General features: G+C 48.8%; 1 protein-coding gene across 1 annotated transcript in view; it reads right to left on the reverse strand.

Annotated features, from left to right (window-relative positions):
• The window catches only part of LOC144178187 (retinaldehyde-binding protein 1-like), a 44,582-nt gene extending 30,647 nt beyond the window's left edge, over positions 1-13,935 (reverse strand). Inside the window, exon 1 of the mRNA XM_077705825.1 lies at positions 13,672-13,935. Coding sequence (XP_077561951.1) covers positions 13,672-13,828 — 157 coding nt within the window. The 5' untranslated portion in view covers positions 13,829-13,935. The remainder of the gene's footprint in view (positions 1-13,671) is intronic.
• Positions 13,936-17,331: the final 3,396 nt, after the last annotated feature.

The following is a 17,331-nucleotide window of genomic DNA, read 5'->3' on the forward strand; positions in this document are numbered from 1 at the left end:
GGTTCAGAAGGTAGTCACCGATTCCCAACAAGCCTACCGGAATCACCTGTCGGGTTTGGTGTCCCGACCTGCACTGCGTGTGCTAAAAAACCACTCCCAAAATGGTTCTATTCAGCTCATCTAAACACCCGCTCACGCTTCCATGGAGGTCAGCGAATACGCCCACCAAGCCTGCACTTTTACCCCCCGTGCTATGGAGCTACACGAGGACGGTCACCCGCTTGTCTCATTCAGGGACATAACCCAGCATTATCCCCTTCTGAGAACGACCCTACCTTTTCCTTACCTTGACCTTTCTATAGAACAACAATCTACCCTACGGCTGATACAATCGGACTCCTTCCCACACCCGACGGGTCTTCCATTAATGCACCCGAATACGCTGAATGTAAATTTTGCTCAGAAGTAAGAACACTCTGCCACTTAATCGGGGTGTGCGACTTTAGCCCTAAACCCACCGCGGTGGCTCAGTGGCTAAGGCGTTGGGCTGCGGAGCACGAGGCCGCGGGTTCGATTCACGGCCGCGGCGGCCGCTTTTCTGACGGAAGCGAAAAGCAAGAACGCCCATGTGTACGAGATTTCGGTGCACGTTAAAGATCCTCAGGCGGTCGAAATTATTCCGGAGCCCTCCACTACGGCGTGCATCATCGCCTGCATTGCGTCGGTGCGTTAAACCCCCACAATCAATAAAACTTCAGCACTGAGAACCCTCCTCTCTTTCCGTCAACTACTGAGCAAAAGCAACCGGACATGCTGCTGTCCAGACCCTCTCTGCCTACCCAGCTTCAGCTGGTGGACAGAGCACAGGCGGCGCGCACTGAATATGGGCTACAGTGAGGAAGAAACCGCTCCTCTGGGCCGCAATCTGGGCCGTTTAGAAATCTGAATAGACGTATTTCCTCTTCCTGCTCCTCTTCCTCCTCCTCCTCCTGCTCCCGCTCGCTCCGTCTCTGCCGCCGATCTCGTCGCCTCCGTCCACGACGGCAGAGACGGAGAAGTGAGATCGTCTGACAGCGGGTGTGAGCTTTATTTTATAAAAAAAAACGTTTCCACTCATGTGCTACACCAATACAACTCAACCAGCCACCGTTCATGCTCCATGCATTAATTTAACCTTAGCAAGAATATTTCTTTGAAGTAATAGAGGGTGTGGCCAAGTGCATTTCACTTATCTCTGCTTACGCTATTAGTAGAGCGACGTGAGTAAATTTAAGTGACGTCGCATAGGTAATCGTTGTGGTTGCATTTACAGCTTTGCTTTCCAACCACATTCACAGAGTGGATTGGCGCTAACTTTTTTTTAGATGTTCAGATTGTTCCTGCAAGTTGCATTTAGTCCAGGGATGCTCAGGAGTGGCAGAATCCACTTTTGCTTCTATGGGAGTCAGACGAGACAAGTGGCGCTCTAAGCTTTGTTGTACACCTCCTTCGTCCCAGCCTGACATTGCTTAGAAGCTGCCTATGCTTGGAACCATTAAAAATCAATTTCAATCCATCTCATCACTCGAAATTAGCTGGACGAGCTTCTCACGTTGAAGCCAGAAGTAAAGAACCTGAAAGAAGTCTTTGGTGGGTTTCATTTGTCCTTGGATGCGTTGTCCAAAAAATACGACTCTTTTAGTGCCCGACGCGAAGGCGTGTGACGCCGCCGTTGGTGCACTGACAGAGCGGGTTGCTTCAGTTGAAAGCTGCATGTCATTACAGGCTTCAATCATACTAAGGCTGCAATCGGACCTCAATGTCACAGAGCAGTACAGCAGGTCGGCAAACCTTGAAATACACGGCCTTCCCACCTCACCTGACGAAAACCTCGGCGTATTCCTGTCAGACCTGAGCCAAAAACTCCAGATTCCTTCATTTTCGCCAAATCAGGTATCCGCTATCCATAGGCTTCCCAAGCGGAGGAGCAGGCCTGCGACAGTGCTGGTCAGGCTCACATCCAAAGAAGTTCGTGACCGCTGGTTGGCTGCTCGCTCTAAGCTGTGTGCTTTGACCCACAGCAACGATCACCCCCTTCTCTATTTCTCGGAGAACCTTACCAGATCAAACAGGGAGCTTTTTTTTTGCTTCGCGTGCAGTGGCTAAAGAACGCAACATCCAATTTGTGTGGCTAAAGAACGGCCGCATCTACCTCTGTAAGAAGGAAGGTGATCCGGCCATTCGAATTCATCAGCTCTCAGACCTTGAACGGCTGAATTAGTCGGCCCGTTTTCTTCTTCGCTTCGCGATTTCATGGCAGCTGAAACACTTGTATTCAGAGATTTTGATGCTCTTGAAGACTCGCTTTTTGCAACCACGGATGGCTCTTTCACTTTCATTCATGTAAACATTCGTAACATTCGGAAACACTGGGACGAACTATGCTGTATTACCTATAAACTAAAAGAATCCTTCGACGCCACTGTTTTGACCGAAATAAACATTCCTGAATGCTTAACCCAACAGTTTTCGATCGCAGGCTACGACAGCCATTATTTTACTCGTGCTAACGGCTTGGGTGGGGCCATTGCCGCTTTTGTCAAGCAGAAGTGGCTATCTTCTGCCGTAATTACTTCCTTTTCTAGAGCAGAATCCTTAGCTGTTGGGCTTCAGAACCCACTCTTTGATATTACGCTACTCGCATTCTATCGTCGGCCTATTCTAAATGCCTGCCATTTCATTAAAGATTTGAAACAATTCCATTGGCCTGCTGCGGTGACCGAAACATCGACCTTTTAAAGGCCAAAAAACATTGTCTAAACACTCTGACGGACGTCGGTGTCGAAGCTGCGATTAATCTTCCTACTCGCATTGAATTTTTGTGCGACGAACTTGTTTCTTCCTGCCTTGACCACGTTAACGTCCGGCTGGATCAGAGGGTCTACGCAGCATTTGTTGCCGAACAAACAATTTCGGATCATTTTTTTACTGGCTGTCGTGTTTTCTCTCTTATCGTGGCTACGTGGCAAGGCAGTCATTTCCACTCCGATACAGCGGAAATGATTGACAGAAAGCAATTTGACTTGGCAGTTGAGCATCACGATTGGAATTACTTAATCACGGCGCGAAGGACGGGACAGACAGAATAATAACCACAGGACAGGCGCTATCCTGTCATGTGGTTATTCTTCTGTCTGTACCGTCCCTCGCGCTGTGATTAAGTATGAACACGTACCAACTCGCCCAACTTGCAACTGCCCTACGATTGGAATTCCCTCCTGACTACATCCCCAGTTGGTGAACTGTACAACCGGGTTGTAGAGGCATTTAAGTTCATTCAGAATTCGTCGAAAAAATCAGTTTATATTAACTCGCCGTGGTGGCTCAGTGGCTAAGGCGTTGTGCTGCTGAGCCCAAGGACGCGGGTTCGATTCCCGGACGCGGCGGTCGATTTTCTGATGGAGGCGAAAAGCGAAAACGCCCGTGTGTTCGAGATTTTGGCGCACGGTAAAGATCCCCGGGTGGTCAAAATTAATACGGAGCACTCCACTACGGGGCGCCTAATCGCCTGTGTAGCGTCGGAGCGTTAAACCTTATAATCAGATCAATCAATCAAATCAATCATTTTATATTATACAAAGAAAGGTTGGATGTCCGATGTGCTATCTGCCATTGTCGAGCGGGAATTAGCTTGGGCTCGATGTAGAGAGAGGAATTTTGTTGAAATGAAAAAACACAGAAAGGTCGGCCTGATGGTACTATATCTGGCCAGCTATTCTGTGTGTGGGAATGGAAAAGGGGGAAAAGAGCGTGGATACAGGACGAGAGAGATGAAGATGGCAGAGAAATGAATAAATGGCTATGTACACTGTGCATGTGTTAAAGTTCAGCCGGACGGGCCTCAACTACAATATCGCTGAGAGGCCGCTGCTGCGCAGAAATGTCAGCACAGCGCTAAATAAATAGACTCGCCACTAGGTGGCCGAGCGAAGCCGACGCATCCTACCCAAGCTCCGTCGGCTACGGCCAATTTAACCTGACTTGTGGGCCCCGGGCCCGCATGCCCGGTATCCGTCAAACCTCCTTCAACCACGGATCCTGGCGAAGTTGTTACAACGCCCCAACCTCGGAGGACATGGATGTGCAGCCTCCCAGTACTGCCAGTACCTTGACCGACGAAAACGCCATGCTAGGCCTGCCGTTAAAGGAGCCATGAAGAGAAAACACAAGTTTGGTTCATTCGAAAGATTGCCTCGGTAGAACCATAACGACACCACTTATAACGCAAACTTCGCTCAAATAAGCTACATAATTAGAAAAAAAGGAAATGACCATGCGACCCACCAGCTCATTTTCCGCAACAGAACCTATGATGTCACTCGAGAATGCTCTGCGATTGGCGGAGGCCGGCAAAAGCAAACGCATGTTAGGCAGGGCTTACAGTTTGCATAGCGAGGTAAATGCCCGTGAAACATACTGCACATTCTTTTTATGACAAAGAACGGTGGAGTAAACGGTTGAAGTTCCGAACGAACACGCAAGCGTGTATGCCAATGCGTACGAAACTACCGCCAGCCGAACTCGACATCTCGCCGTCGCCACCGTCGCGCAGACGAATTTTCGGGTTCTAGGCTCTTCGGGGCCAACGAACCGTCCCAGCACGCACAGCCGCGACCTTGCTTGGTATCGTAATCCCTTCACAGGAGGTTGGCCGTCATATCGCCAACCAGCAAAGGTAAAAATAGAAACAAGGGGAGTAAGGTACACAGAGCAGCAACGAGATAGTGCCACTCGTCGCACAGGTTTCGGTATGGAGGTCGTGTTGGCTTGCTGCTGTCGTTACGAGCTCGTTTACAGTTTACAACTACTGAAAACTCCAGTTTGTTCGAGTACTTTAGAATGAAATTTCTTTGCTGTGTTTTGAAATGCCCATATAGTACGGGCAAATCGTCGAGGGAGTGCGACATCCCCGCCGGTGAGATCTCCTTTCATGTGCTGCCCAACGACGAACCTCGGCGAAGCTAGTGGCTACGTTTTGTGAACTTTGCAAACGGAGGAGAAAGAGAGCTAAAGGAAGTACGAGTGTGCTCGCTTCATTTCCGAGGAAGTGATTACGGCAGGGACCCGGACATGCTGGCGCTCGTCGCCGACTTCGTCAAATCGCAATCAAAGCGCTCTGACCTTGGGGAAAAAAATTGCCGTACACACCGCGCATTGACGCTCGAATCTTTCTGGTCGGAGCAGAGAGCTCGAGCGAACGGCTTCCCATACACGACACCGGCCAACTGGCATAAGCGATACTGCTACTGAAATTGAAAATACGGCACATACGTACCAGTCTGTATTCGGCCGTCGCGACGGGGCTGACGAGGCAGCGGTGCCGACGGCTGGGCGTTCGTCTGTTGTGGCTATTGCGGAATGGTCGCTTTCCCGTCCACCGCGTATCACACAACTCTTGCCGCTCGTGCACTTAGAAACATTGAGCGTTCAAGTGGTGTGAGGTTGTTAAATGCAAGCCCGAGCTCCTCGGCGAGTGTTTTGTTCTCCGGATCAGGCGATTCCATGACTAGGGCTGCGGGTGCACTAGGTTTACTAGTATTTTTAAAATGGCCGCCGTCTCGGTCGACTCCCGCGTGTGGGTGCTATATGGAGTCGACATACTAAGTATCTGTTTCATGGACCGGCTCGTACGACGCCATTGTTCACGTGACAAAATGTGCAATTTTAACGGGAGATTTAAAATTTTGGCTTAAATTGCCTTATTTCTCAGTGAATAAAGCATCATTTGCTTCCGGGAAAGCGCTTGGGGTACTATGAAACACCTAATCTTTCGAATAAAACAAACTTTTGTTTTCTCTTCATGGCTCCTTTAAGCTTGGCACTGGTCGTGGTCGTTGCAGCGGCAGATTCAGTCGCTGTCATGCGCACACCACTGCGCATGCACGAGAACCCTTTCGCTCCTCTCTCCGCTACTAAGCCCCCGCAAGACAGCTAAGGCAAGTGCGATGTTTCACTCACTTCTAACGTACGCATTGTACCAATTGCAGCGCACGGCCAGAAACGCTCCCGGGGGACGCTTTCCTCACTGAACGTGGGGCCCGCGGCTAGGCCTCAACCTTTCATTCGGCACGGCGGCGCCCGAATTGGGCGTGGACAACAACCTAACGTGGTCCGCCGTGGCCCTAGTTGTCATGACGAGACAGTTGACTACAACTCGTACGATTCGGATTCAGAACCAGCAAATCCACTAGACCAAAACGAAGAATTGGTGGCAGACAGGCACTTACCAGCGCCGTAAACAGGCGCGAAGTCAACCTGGCCTAATCGAAGAACGCCGCGCGACTGGCTGGTGTACTGTTATTCTAAAACCTCAAGAGCCGTGCAGAATTATGGACGAGAAGTTCATTCTACTCGACGCGGCAATTTCGAAGCACGTGAAGATTCCCTGAACAACGCCAGAAAGAAAAGGCGATCCGCGCATTCTGATCCGGTATCTCGACAGAAGCAACCAAATAGCCGTGGATACGGACGACTGTGGAGTGCGAGACACCCTCCTAACCATAACGCAACTTCCTATCAATGGAAAACACACCGTTTCAAGCTTACAAAGCCATAACGAGAAACCAGATACGGGGTATCATCCAAAACACGCGCGGAATGACAGCTACCGAGCTTAAGGCGAACCTACACTGTCGAAAGTGCGAAATCATCAGCGCTCGCCCTATTGGCGAAAAATGCACGGCACTGGTAACCCTTCAGGAAAGGAGCCTCCCGAAATATGCGCCCCTTCCGGCTCTCAAAAGCTGCCGCGCGTTGATCGGCATAGCGGACCTAATGTCTACTCATGAACTCACGCATATTGCGCCATTAAAGTCCACCAAAGCAGGCATATTCACTCTGGAAAAGTTGCTTCTGACCTCTCCAAATTATCACCGCTCCCAGAAATACCTCCCCCCTGGGAGCACATCGACATCGTAAACTCCAAGCCGCTACCCCTGAACATGGGACAAGAACAAACAGCAAGGAGACAAGCTTTCACAATATGACACGACACCGAAGCAAGGCAACTCATCGATGGCAACGACCGTACTCGCAAGACCCATGTCATCTATGTAGACGCAGCAATCGGTGAGCCGGAGCAGCAGCCAATGTTCACGGTATGAACAAGCCATGACGCAACACGCGAGGAAACAGAGTCCACCTCACTTCACCGCCAGCTCCCTTGCAGACCTGTGCGCCATTGTAGATTTTGCCGAGCACGTCAGTTTGGCTCAACATCAAACCGGGGAAGATTGCTCCCATCACTACCGAGTCTACACGGATTCGCAGCAATCCTATCGTGCCTGCCAAAACACTCGCACTACTACCGTCGTTGTTAAGAAACTTCGTCTCCACCTTAGCTACATCCGTGTTCTTGGACACGACTTTCATGTACACTGGATCCCAGGACACTCTGGAATACCAGGAAACGACCGGGCTCACCGACTAGCGCGCGCTTTACTTCTATCCGCGCAGTCGAAACCACCCGAGCGATTTTCATCCGGTTAGCCAACTACGTGGTAACGCACAATCAGTGGCTAGATCCTGCAATAACGGTAACTTTTGCCAAGCAGCAACGACGCAGCTTTCTACGCAGCGCGTACAATCCACTTAATAGCCCTCCATTTCCTCGCAAGGCTGCTACCCGCTGGCAACAAGTTACGCTCTGGCTGGTACAGACTGGCACCCTCCTTACTCCCTACCTTTTGCAGCGCTTCCGAAGCAAGGAAATCAGCCGTTCCCTCGACCAGCCCAACACTTGAATGTGCAGCCCATGTGGAACCCGGGCTGACCTGGAACACCTCCGGTGGTTCTGCCCACTGTACTCGGCTCCCAGAGCTCGGGCCCTGGCCTCACTCCCGAGTGAGATAAGGCCAAACTACCTTCAGAGCTGGGCTGCAACATCCCTGTGTACAACTTCAGCGGTCGCCAACGAACTTTGGCGGTCGCTAAACCAATTTATCAATGACGCAGAAGCTCCTGTCACTGGTTTCCGGCTCAGACACACTGCCAGAACTACAGCCCCTCACGACCGAAGCCAGTGATAAAGCGACAAAACGTTTACCTCTTTTTTTCTTTTTTTTCACAGCAGCCTTAGATTGGCATCAAAATGTAAAATAAACGTGTTCAACAACAACAACAGCTTTAAATGCCTTGTGGGAACACTGCGCGTCTGGCCAAGGTCACAGCAGTACTTTCTCCGACACCACACGACAGTCCAAACGGGCCAATGATCTCGCTAATTGTTCTCAACGATGCACGTAGCGTGCACAGTGGCAGAGAACATGCGAAATAGTCTCTTGTACACGGCATGTTTCCCAATCTGGGTTACTCGCAACGCCGATGAGGTGCTTGTAGCGACGGGTAAAGGCTACGCCAAGCCGTAGTCGGTGAAACAGCGTGGCGTGGTTTCGCTGAGGACCAGGAGGTAACCGAAACTTGCAGTCGGGGTCGAGATGGTGAAGTCTTCTATGACGATTGTCAGGGTGGGACCAGTGACTCGCCGAGGCGAGGCGGAGAATGATAGAAAGAAGGGCGGTCGTGTCCGTCCTTGCGAAGGGCAGACGTACAACGTGTGCATTTGCAGAAACCTTCTTTCCCTCCTCGTCAGCCCAGTCGTTACCAGATAGCCTGCAATGGCCTGGTACCCACTGAATGGTGAGGACATGTCCTTGTTGCAGTGCCAAGGAGCATAATTCGAGTACTTCCGCAGCAAGGGCATAATAAGGTCCTTGCCCCATAACTTCGTTGAGGACCTGGAGTGCTGGCTTTGAATCACAAAACAGGGTCCAAGCTTGAGGTGATTCACAGGAGACTAAACGAATCGCCTCCCGTATCGCAACCAACTCAGTAGCAGTAGATGTTGTCTTGTGGTCTAGTGTGAATCCCCGGGTAACGCATAGGCTTGGAATTACCACAGCTGCGGTAGACGTGGTTGCAGTCACAGAGCCATCAGTATATACATGTACAGTTCCGGTGTAGTAGCCTGTCAAGAACGCTAGAGTCAACTGTTTGAGGGCTATTGATGGCAAAGAGGACTTCTTCCCAATTCTCGAGATGGAAAGGTGGATTGATGGTTTTGATAGTACCCACAGAGGATTCCGTGAAACCACCATTGGGGCGAAACCTGATGGGATTCTATGTTGATGTCGCAAAATAGCTGCCGCAAAACTACTTCTCGAGCACGTAGTAGGAAGAGCCAATAATAGATGGTGTTCATGCCTTGTGAAACATCTAACGTAGACTCGAAGGGGTTCGCACAAAAGAAGTGCGTCCATTGGAAACACACATGCCTCGGCAATTGTGCCCACAGTAGAGGTACATCGTGGTAGTCTCAAGCATATCCTGAGGGCTTGTGATTGCAAACCCTCCAATGTACGCCGAGAAGAAGTTCGCAAGTTTGGAATTACTGGCAGGCTGTAACGAAGATACCCCAAAAACAGGCTCTGGCACAACTGGAGAAGAGCGGTCTCAGATGGACCTCATCTCATTCTCGCCACGAAGCAAAGAACATGCACAAGGCTTGCGAGTTTAGTCTTCAGTGAGGCGATGTGTTTCGTCCATGACAGACCGCGGTCTACAGTCACTCCCAAAAATCTATGGTGCGTGACGTAAGGTATCAGTGTCCCTTCAATAATGATAGGATGTCGGAGCATCGACTTTCTGGTGAATGCAAGAACGGCGCATTTTGCTGGCGCTAAACTCAGACCTTGACGGCACAAGTACCGAGACGTCATTGTTGCGGCTCGCTGTAAACGGGCTCGCAGCTGCTGTCGAGTTACACCATAAGTCCAGATGCAGATATCGTCAGCGTAAATAGTGACTCAGACGACTTCAGGCATTTCGTCCAAGCGGCCGATTAGGGCAATATTAAAGAGGGTGGGGCTCAGTACCCCTCCTTGTGGAACACCACGATTGACCTGGTGGCGTCCTGGGTCACTGGCAGACGTGAACATGAAGATTGTGCGACCAGTAAGGTAATTCGAAATCCAGGCTTAGAGTCGGCCGCCTACACCCACAATCTTTAGAGCATCCTTAATGGCATTGTGGAGCACGTTGTCATAGGCGCCTTTGATGTCAAAAAACAATGCGCCAGCGATTCGGCGATGGTTTCTGTCTTGCTCCACTGAAGACACCAGATCGATGACACTGTCTATAGAGGATCGTCCTCTTCAGAATTCTGTAATGACAACCGGGTAAATGATTTTCGCAAGAAACTATTCGAGTCGGGCCAGCACCATTCTCTCCATAACCTTTCCGATGCAGCTTGCCAAGGCGATGGGTCTGTAAGAGGAAAGCTCCAAGGGGGATTTTCCTGGCTACAATAGAGCAACAACTCGACTGAATTTCCAGTGGTTGGGGACAGAGCTAGAGATCCATGTTGCATTGAACCATGATAACAGAGCTTTCCGAACTTCCCTGCCAAGGTTTCGCAGCACGCAGTACCGTACACCATCAGGTCCTGGAGCAGATGAACGGCAGGAGGCTGAAAGAGCGGCATCTAGCTCTTGCATCGAGAACGGAACGTTGAGGTGGTCGTCTGTGGTCTGAGGTGTACGCCTTTGTGTACTGGGAAGCAGGGCGTGGGATCCATCAACAAGCATTTTGCAGTATGTTTCGGCTACCTCTACTTGGCTTTTTTCCTGTGCTTAGAGCCAAAGAAGGAGAGGGTACAGTTGTTTCGGGTGGTAATGGAGACTTCACACCGCTTGCGAAATTCTTGAAAGGAGCTTGCGTGGATCTAATGAAGAGCAAAATCGCCCCCACCACTTTCTTCCAAGCTTTTATAAATGGCGTCGTATTTTCAGTTGCACACACCGGAATTCTGTTAGATCTGCTGCAGCCTGGGTCCTTGCATACCTCCTCTCTGCGCGGCGTCGTATGGCACGGAGTTCTTCGTACACGGCATCAATGGGTGTTCGATGTTTGGGAGTGCTAACGTACTTCGTGGTGCATTCCATAGCAGACAATATGACGCTTTCTACATCGGACTCCGACGTAATAATTGCGCATGACTCCTCAACCATCAACGTAAACTTCCGCCATAAGTACAACGGATCCTAGGGACATCAGACGTGTGGAACCAGCGCAGTTGTACGTAGGTTGGAATGTGAACACTCCCATGTGACTCAACATCACAGCAACAAGTTGCAGATGGCGACAGAGTCTTTGATACGATTGTAAGGTCCAAGCAACTACTGTACCAGTGCCCACGAAGAAAGGTTGGGTAACCGTCGTTGATAACCACGAAGCTTTCGTCGTGGATAAAGTGTACCAGGTCATTTCCTTTCTTCTCAGTAGCCGCACTGTCCCACAAGGGGTGGTGGGCATTAAAATCACAAACGATAATGTGTGGACCGGGGACAGGTGTGCGCCACAGAGCTCAGGTACGTGCAGACGTAACCTAGCCAGTCATTGCCAGAACTGCAAGTGTTCGCCTCTGTTTAATGAATGTACGGTTGTGTTTCGCGATCCTGATCAGCGCACACGGGAGATTGTGGAGGCGGCTGAGATGCATCTTGGTGGCGAAGATTCCGTGAGTATGAACGCCGTATCCTTGACAGCGAAAGAGCTGGCCTTCGTGCGTGCGTGCATGACATAAGGGATACGGATGATGGAAGGGATATGGAAGGGATATGGATGATGGAAGGGATATGGAAGCGTGCATGACATAAGCTGTGGAATGTATTCTGTGGTGCTTTTTAAATTCCCAAAACTCTCTTTGTACATTCTTTTTACTTTTTTTATTTTTTTTTCTTTCCTTACAGACGCCATAATGTTTGTATCGCTGTGTCCGTGATGTGCGGCAACTGCCGGGCACGGCCCCACAAGCCTTTTTTGGCTTGGGCTGGCCCGCCCATGTAATCAGGGCCTTGTGAAATAAAGGTTGTTATTATTATTATCATAAAGTATTGTCAGTCATTCATAGCTGTTCGCTTCATTTACTTACCAAATGAACGAGCTGTTGTCTTTTATAGGAGCCCGACCAAATAAGAGCCAGAGGGTCTCATTGTCCCAGGACCAATGATGCTACACGTATAGCTTCAAAGCCAATTTTCCCGCCAGACGCTTCATCCCCGATGTAGGTGCGAGTATCATTGGCCGGAAAGCTCCGCCACTTTTTAGTACCGGCATTGGCTACTACTCAGCAATGGGCTACGAGCATTTACAAAGGCGCTTGTAAGCGAGCCATTGCCGATCACGCCGACACCTCCAACCAGAACCAACCATCTGCGGCCGTCACCTCTTATACAAGAATACATACCATCTACTCCCCGAGCGCGTGGAAGACTTTCCCAAGAGCAGCAAGCGACTCGTTCCATGCATTGACTGATGATGTCTCCCGTTTTCCTCTCCCACCGTCGCGACCGAATCACCCTGAGATTGACCATAAGGTCGCGTGTCGACTTCATGCCGGCTTACGTCACTTGGATTGGCCCAAACGATTCATCATCGGGGCCCTGAAAAATGCCAGCGCTATAGACTTAGCCACCTTCCGTAACTAGGTTATTGTGCAAGTGCAACCCATCCAGATCCTTATCGTGGTCAGCGCCCAGAAAGTGCTCGTCGTGATTCAACCACACTCCGAAACACAGCTTAACCTTGAGGGTAAAACAGTCGAACTACAACCGTTCGTTAAACCGCCACCACATGTTACAGTCTGAGGAATAGGGCACGGCGTGGAGAGGCACGCAACGAATGAAGAACTCCTAGCAGAACTGATGTCAACAGAAGGCGAGATCCTCGATGCAAGGTGCCTGATAACTACACCATCAGCAGTGATTACCTTCCGCCGCAAGCGCGTCCCCTACTGTGTGCACGCATACAGTTCCTTCGTCCCTTGCGTATGTACCTCTCCGCCATACGGTCCAAATGTTCAACATCTTTGGGGAACTTGGAGACTGCAGAGATGCCTGCCCGAATCTGGACTTCCTCGGAGACCTTACATGCTACGAGAAAAACCCACCAACGCCCCACGTCTGCACTTCGGCGTATCAGAAGTGTCGTCAGCACCTTCGAATCGCGCAGACATCTTCCATGGCTGCCAAGCACGACGCAGCGCGAATCCCCCCCTCACCCCTCATCAGCCCCGCGGTCCGCCTGCGATCCCGAGAGAGCGGGACCAACATTGCTGGTCAACATTCAAGTAGTGACAAATGCAATTCTTAACATTTTCTCGTTTGAATCAGTGAGTGAGTGAGTGTAAAGTTTATTTCGGCGAGTTTCAGGCGCCGATGATGGGGCATACAACCAGGGGGGGGGGGGGGGGGGGGGGTGAAGGGGCGGGGAGGTTTCTTTCTTTGTGTGCTTTACAAAGCGGGAAACTTTTCGCGCGGTACTCATCCGGACATCGCCCCCTTGAGCACACCAAACGCGTGGTTAATTTTTCACCATGTTGAAACAACCACACTGATAGTTTATGCACATACTAAACAAGGCGAACTTTTCGATTCTTTGTTGCTATTCTGTTTGATTATTCTCTCGATATTTCCTGTATTTTATTGATTACTTTTCATTTTGTCACTACCAAACTGAACGAGGATCCGCTGCAGTGGGAGATCAGCAACTATGAGATACTCCACTATACGACGCTTTCCATGGTTAGCAATCGACGCTCACTTTTTGAATGCTTAAATCCCGTATTTTTTTTTTAAAGTCGCTATTCTGTATATGCGGCTTTCTCTCACAGCTTCTCCTAACCTGCAAGCTCACCTGATAATAGGCGCACCAGGAGAGCGAGGGATTCCTTCCTTCGCTGAGGTGTTTCTCCGAGTTCATCTTCGGCAACCTGTTGAAGATCGAAGGGAAGCGCTCCTTCCGATGTGTCTAACTCGTCTTCCACTTTCTTCTTTGTATAAACCCCGCTCATGTTGCGTAGCGAAATAGTGGAGTGGGGCCCGAATGACGGCGCTGCTTTATCAGTTATGCGTGAAGCTGTTGTTCTCTTTGCAACGAACTGGCTCTGTGGCACGTGCATAGATCAGCCACCGCTAAGCCAACAGCTGTGGCGAGAACGACAGGAATGAGTCGCGTCCCCTAGCTTGTGACGTCAATCTTCTGCCGCCTGCATCATTTCGGTGTAAATTTCGTTGGAGATTGTTTGTTGGTGCCCTGTGCCATTTTCGTTTTTATTGGGTTTTTTGAAAGGTGGAACTTTTTTTACACAGAATGCGTTTTTTAGCCAAGTTCCAAAGTAAAGCCCGTGGAACAAGGCTGTCATGCTCAGTGACACCGCTAGACCAACGCAAATTCATCGTGCTACACGCTCACACACATACACACACAAATCTTACCAGAGGAATTTCACCCAACGTATTTAGTCGCAAATAAAGTACGATTCCATTGCAGGTGGTAGGCAATATCAAGTGAATGTTAAAAACGCAAACACACTCGTATAAGCATTAACGTTGAAATTTTTCGGTTCCTTTGTGTAACTGTAAGCAAATAACACCGCTTAAATAAAACAACCGAAGGAGATCAGTTTGCATTTGGAAATTACACTGGATGACATCATTGGTTTCCGAGTCCCGTCCGCGTACCAAACTTTTGAATTTGCATTAGGTTCGTATTTTCGCTTTCCGGTTTTATGCTGACCAAACTGTAGCCCTTCTGAAGAGTACATAAAAATTCCGGTCAACCACATGACGCAAATACTGGTAAAGGGTGTGTCTTACTACAATTCATTTTAAAATTATCCGTTTATATCTTCCGGCAAAAGCCTTTCCAGCGGCATGTGAGCAACGTTTCTAAATGTCACTGTGACTTCATAACGTGCACGCACAAGGCTCAAACCACATGAAAACGTTTTCGGCGTAGTAGTTCTCAAATTTCTTGAACCTTTCACTGGTTCGACCAGCAGTTGCGGATCACCAAAAATAGCAAATTCATCTGATGCCGCACGATACGAGTCGACGGAGGCAAACCTGCGGGCTGTCCTGAATAGCGAACATGCAAGATCACTTCACGGCTTACATTGAAGCCTATTATATTAGCAGATCACTCACTGCACAAAAAATTTAATTTGTTGTTTTATTATGTGTATGAAATTTGTTTTAAAACATGTAACACATATTCGGTAATTTCTTTTGTGTAATCTTTAGACACCACGGATGTAACAAGATGCTGACTTTCTTTTTTGTTGAAGCTGATTTTTTTAGACTTGTTTATCGTGCATATCTGAATGTCGCAAAAAACACGTGCAGGAATTTCACGTTATATTTCAACTCTACGTGTTGTTGTTATATTTTTAATTTTGCCATCTGCAAAATGATTTCACAAGAGATGTAAAAAGATAGAACTCGCGACATTGTACAGTAAAAGCTCGTTAATTCGAACTCGAAGGGGTCCATAAGAGTCTTCTAATTAGACGGAGTTCGAATTAGCCAGAATGAATGGAAATCACACCACACTGCGCGGGCAGAACACAAATAAACCACGTGTGGACTCGTCATCTCGAATTAGGCGCTACTACATGTTTGTGGCAGGTTATTTAGTAAACAATGCATCGTAAATAATAATGAAATGCGCCGCAACACTGGCGTTGGTGGCGCGGCGCTTTCTGTAGACGCGATATAAGCTGTGGCATGAGCGTAGCGCGCGCGCCACGCTGTTGTTCTTCTGTTTTGTTGTTTTGAATCTCTTGTAAATTTCGTTTGGTTTGAATTTGCAACACATTGTAATCACTCTGGGCCGACTTTTTCTGCCAGGAGCGATGGAAATCAGGGGATCATAGAATTAACCGTTCTGGATGCCGACGCGTTCGAATTACCGGGAGTTTTCCGCCATTGAAATATTGTCACGAAGCCAAAGACGACGCAGTTGTCTTCAAAGAAAATAAGTTTATTGGAGCGAACTTGTGCTCCCCTAGCAACTCAAAGAATACAGAGGCGGCGAAGCAGCAGTCAACAAAGTCACGTACGCATGCGAGCTACGGCGAGTCGAATACCCCAGCGTCTGCTCTGCAGGCTTTTTATCTTTCGGCGCGCGTGGTTCTCGAACCGTCGATTCACATCTAGAAGATTGTAGATCCAATAAGATTATTATGGGCTGTTAACGTTAGATCGGAATGCTCTCCCTATCAGAACAGATAACACATGCGGCACAGAAAGAATGGAACACGCGCCTCCCTTGGCACATGATGATGATTTCTGATGATGATTTCTATTGGTTTCCCCTTTGTATCGGAGTGATGACATGTCGTCTTACCAAAAAGGACTAATATACCTACGTTTTACACTGTTGGTGTAATACTAGCGCTGCTTAGGGCAGGCACAAAAAGCTTATTAGGCACAAAATACTTTTTTTTTCTGTTACAGGTAACTGTCTTAGGCAGTATTCCCCTCTATGCTTTTCGTCCACCAGCATTCTAATCTTCTTTTCGTCCGCTCGACAGCCTTGAAGTTAACTTCCTCTGTGATACCCTTAAATCCTAGGGCCTCTGGAAGCCCAATATTCCCTTCATGTAGATTTGGATGGATACCCTCACATTCTAACACTATGTGCCGCATAGTTTCTGTTTCTTTTCCGCAGACCAAGCATGCCCCATCATTTTGTGAATACTTCCCTACAAAACTCTTAGTTCGCAGGCAACCTGCTCTAGCCTCAAAAAGCAAAGCACAGACCTGGGAATTATCGTAGAAATTTTCCTTTCTGATGTTCAATTTCTCAGCCCTGTACATCTCTAACGACGTTTTAGCTTCCATTTTTGCCCTCCATTTGTTCGTTTCAGTCTGCCTTGCCTCTTTTTGGGTTACCTTGGCTGTTTTGGATTCTCCACTGTTCTTTCCGTATTTCATCGTTAGCCTTGTAGTCTTTCTTAACCACTGCGTGTCCACGCTTTTCAAGTATAGGTACCTAAAAACCTTAGCTGCCCACCTTTGTTGATCCATTGCCCTCAACCTCATCTCAAAGCATATTTTACTCTGAGCTTGTCTAACTTCAAACGACGCCCAGCCCATATCTCCCTGAACTGCTTCGTTAGTTGTTTTTCCATGCGCGCCTAAGGCCAAACGTCCTACCGTTCTCTGGTTTACTTCAAGGCCTGATAGAACGTCTGATTTTAAGCAGAGTACAGCATTCGCAAACGTGAGACCCGGAACCATTATTCCTTCCCACATTCCTCTTGCTACTTCATATTTGTTATACCCCCCCCCCCCCCCCCGAGCTCTATGCTTCATTATACCTGCGTTTCGCTTTCCCTTAACCATAAGTTGCTCCTCGTGGGTTCTTAAGTAGTTATCCCCTTCGTTTATCCACACTCCCAAATATTTATATTCCTTCACTCTAGGTAATTCGCCTTGCTGGATAGACACTACGTCAGTGGTAGCGTCATTGAAAACCATTATTCCTGATTTTTCTGCACTGAAATTTAAC

The sequence above is a fragment of the Haemaphysalis longicornis genome, unplaced genomic scaffold (assembly GCF_048455015.1).
Source record: "Haemaphysalis longicornis isolate Haplotype H1 unplaced genomic scaffold, Haemaphysalis longicornis Haplotype H1 scaffold_4, whole genome shotgun sequence".
Taxonomy (NCBI): Eukaryota; Metazoa; Arthropoda; class Arachnida; order Ixodida; family Ixodidae; genus Haemaphysalis; species Haemaphysalis longicornis.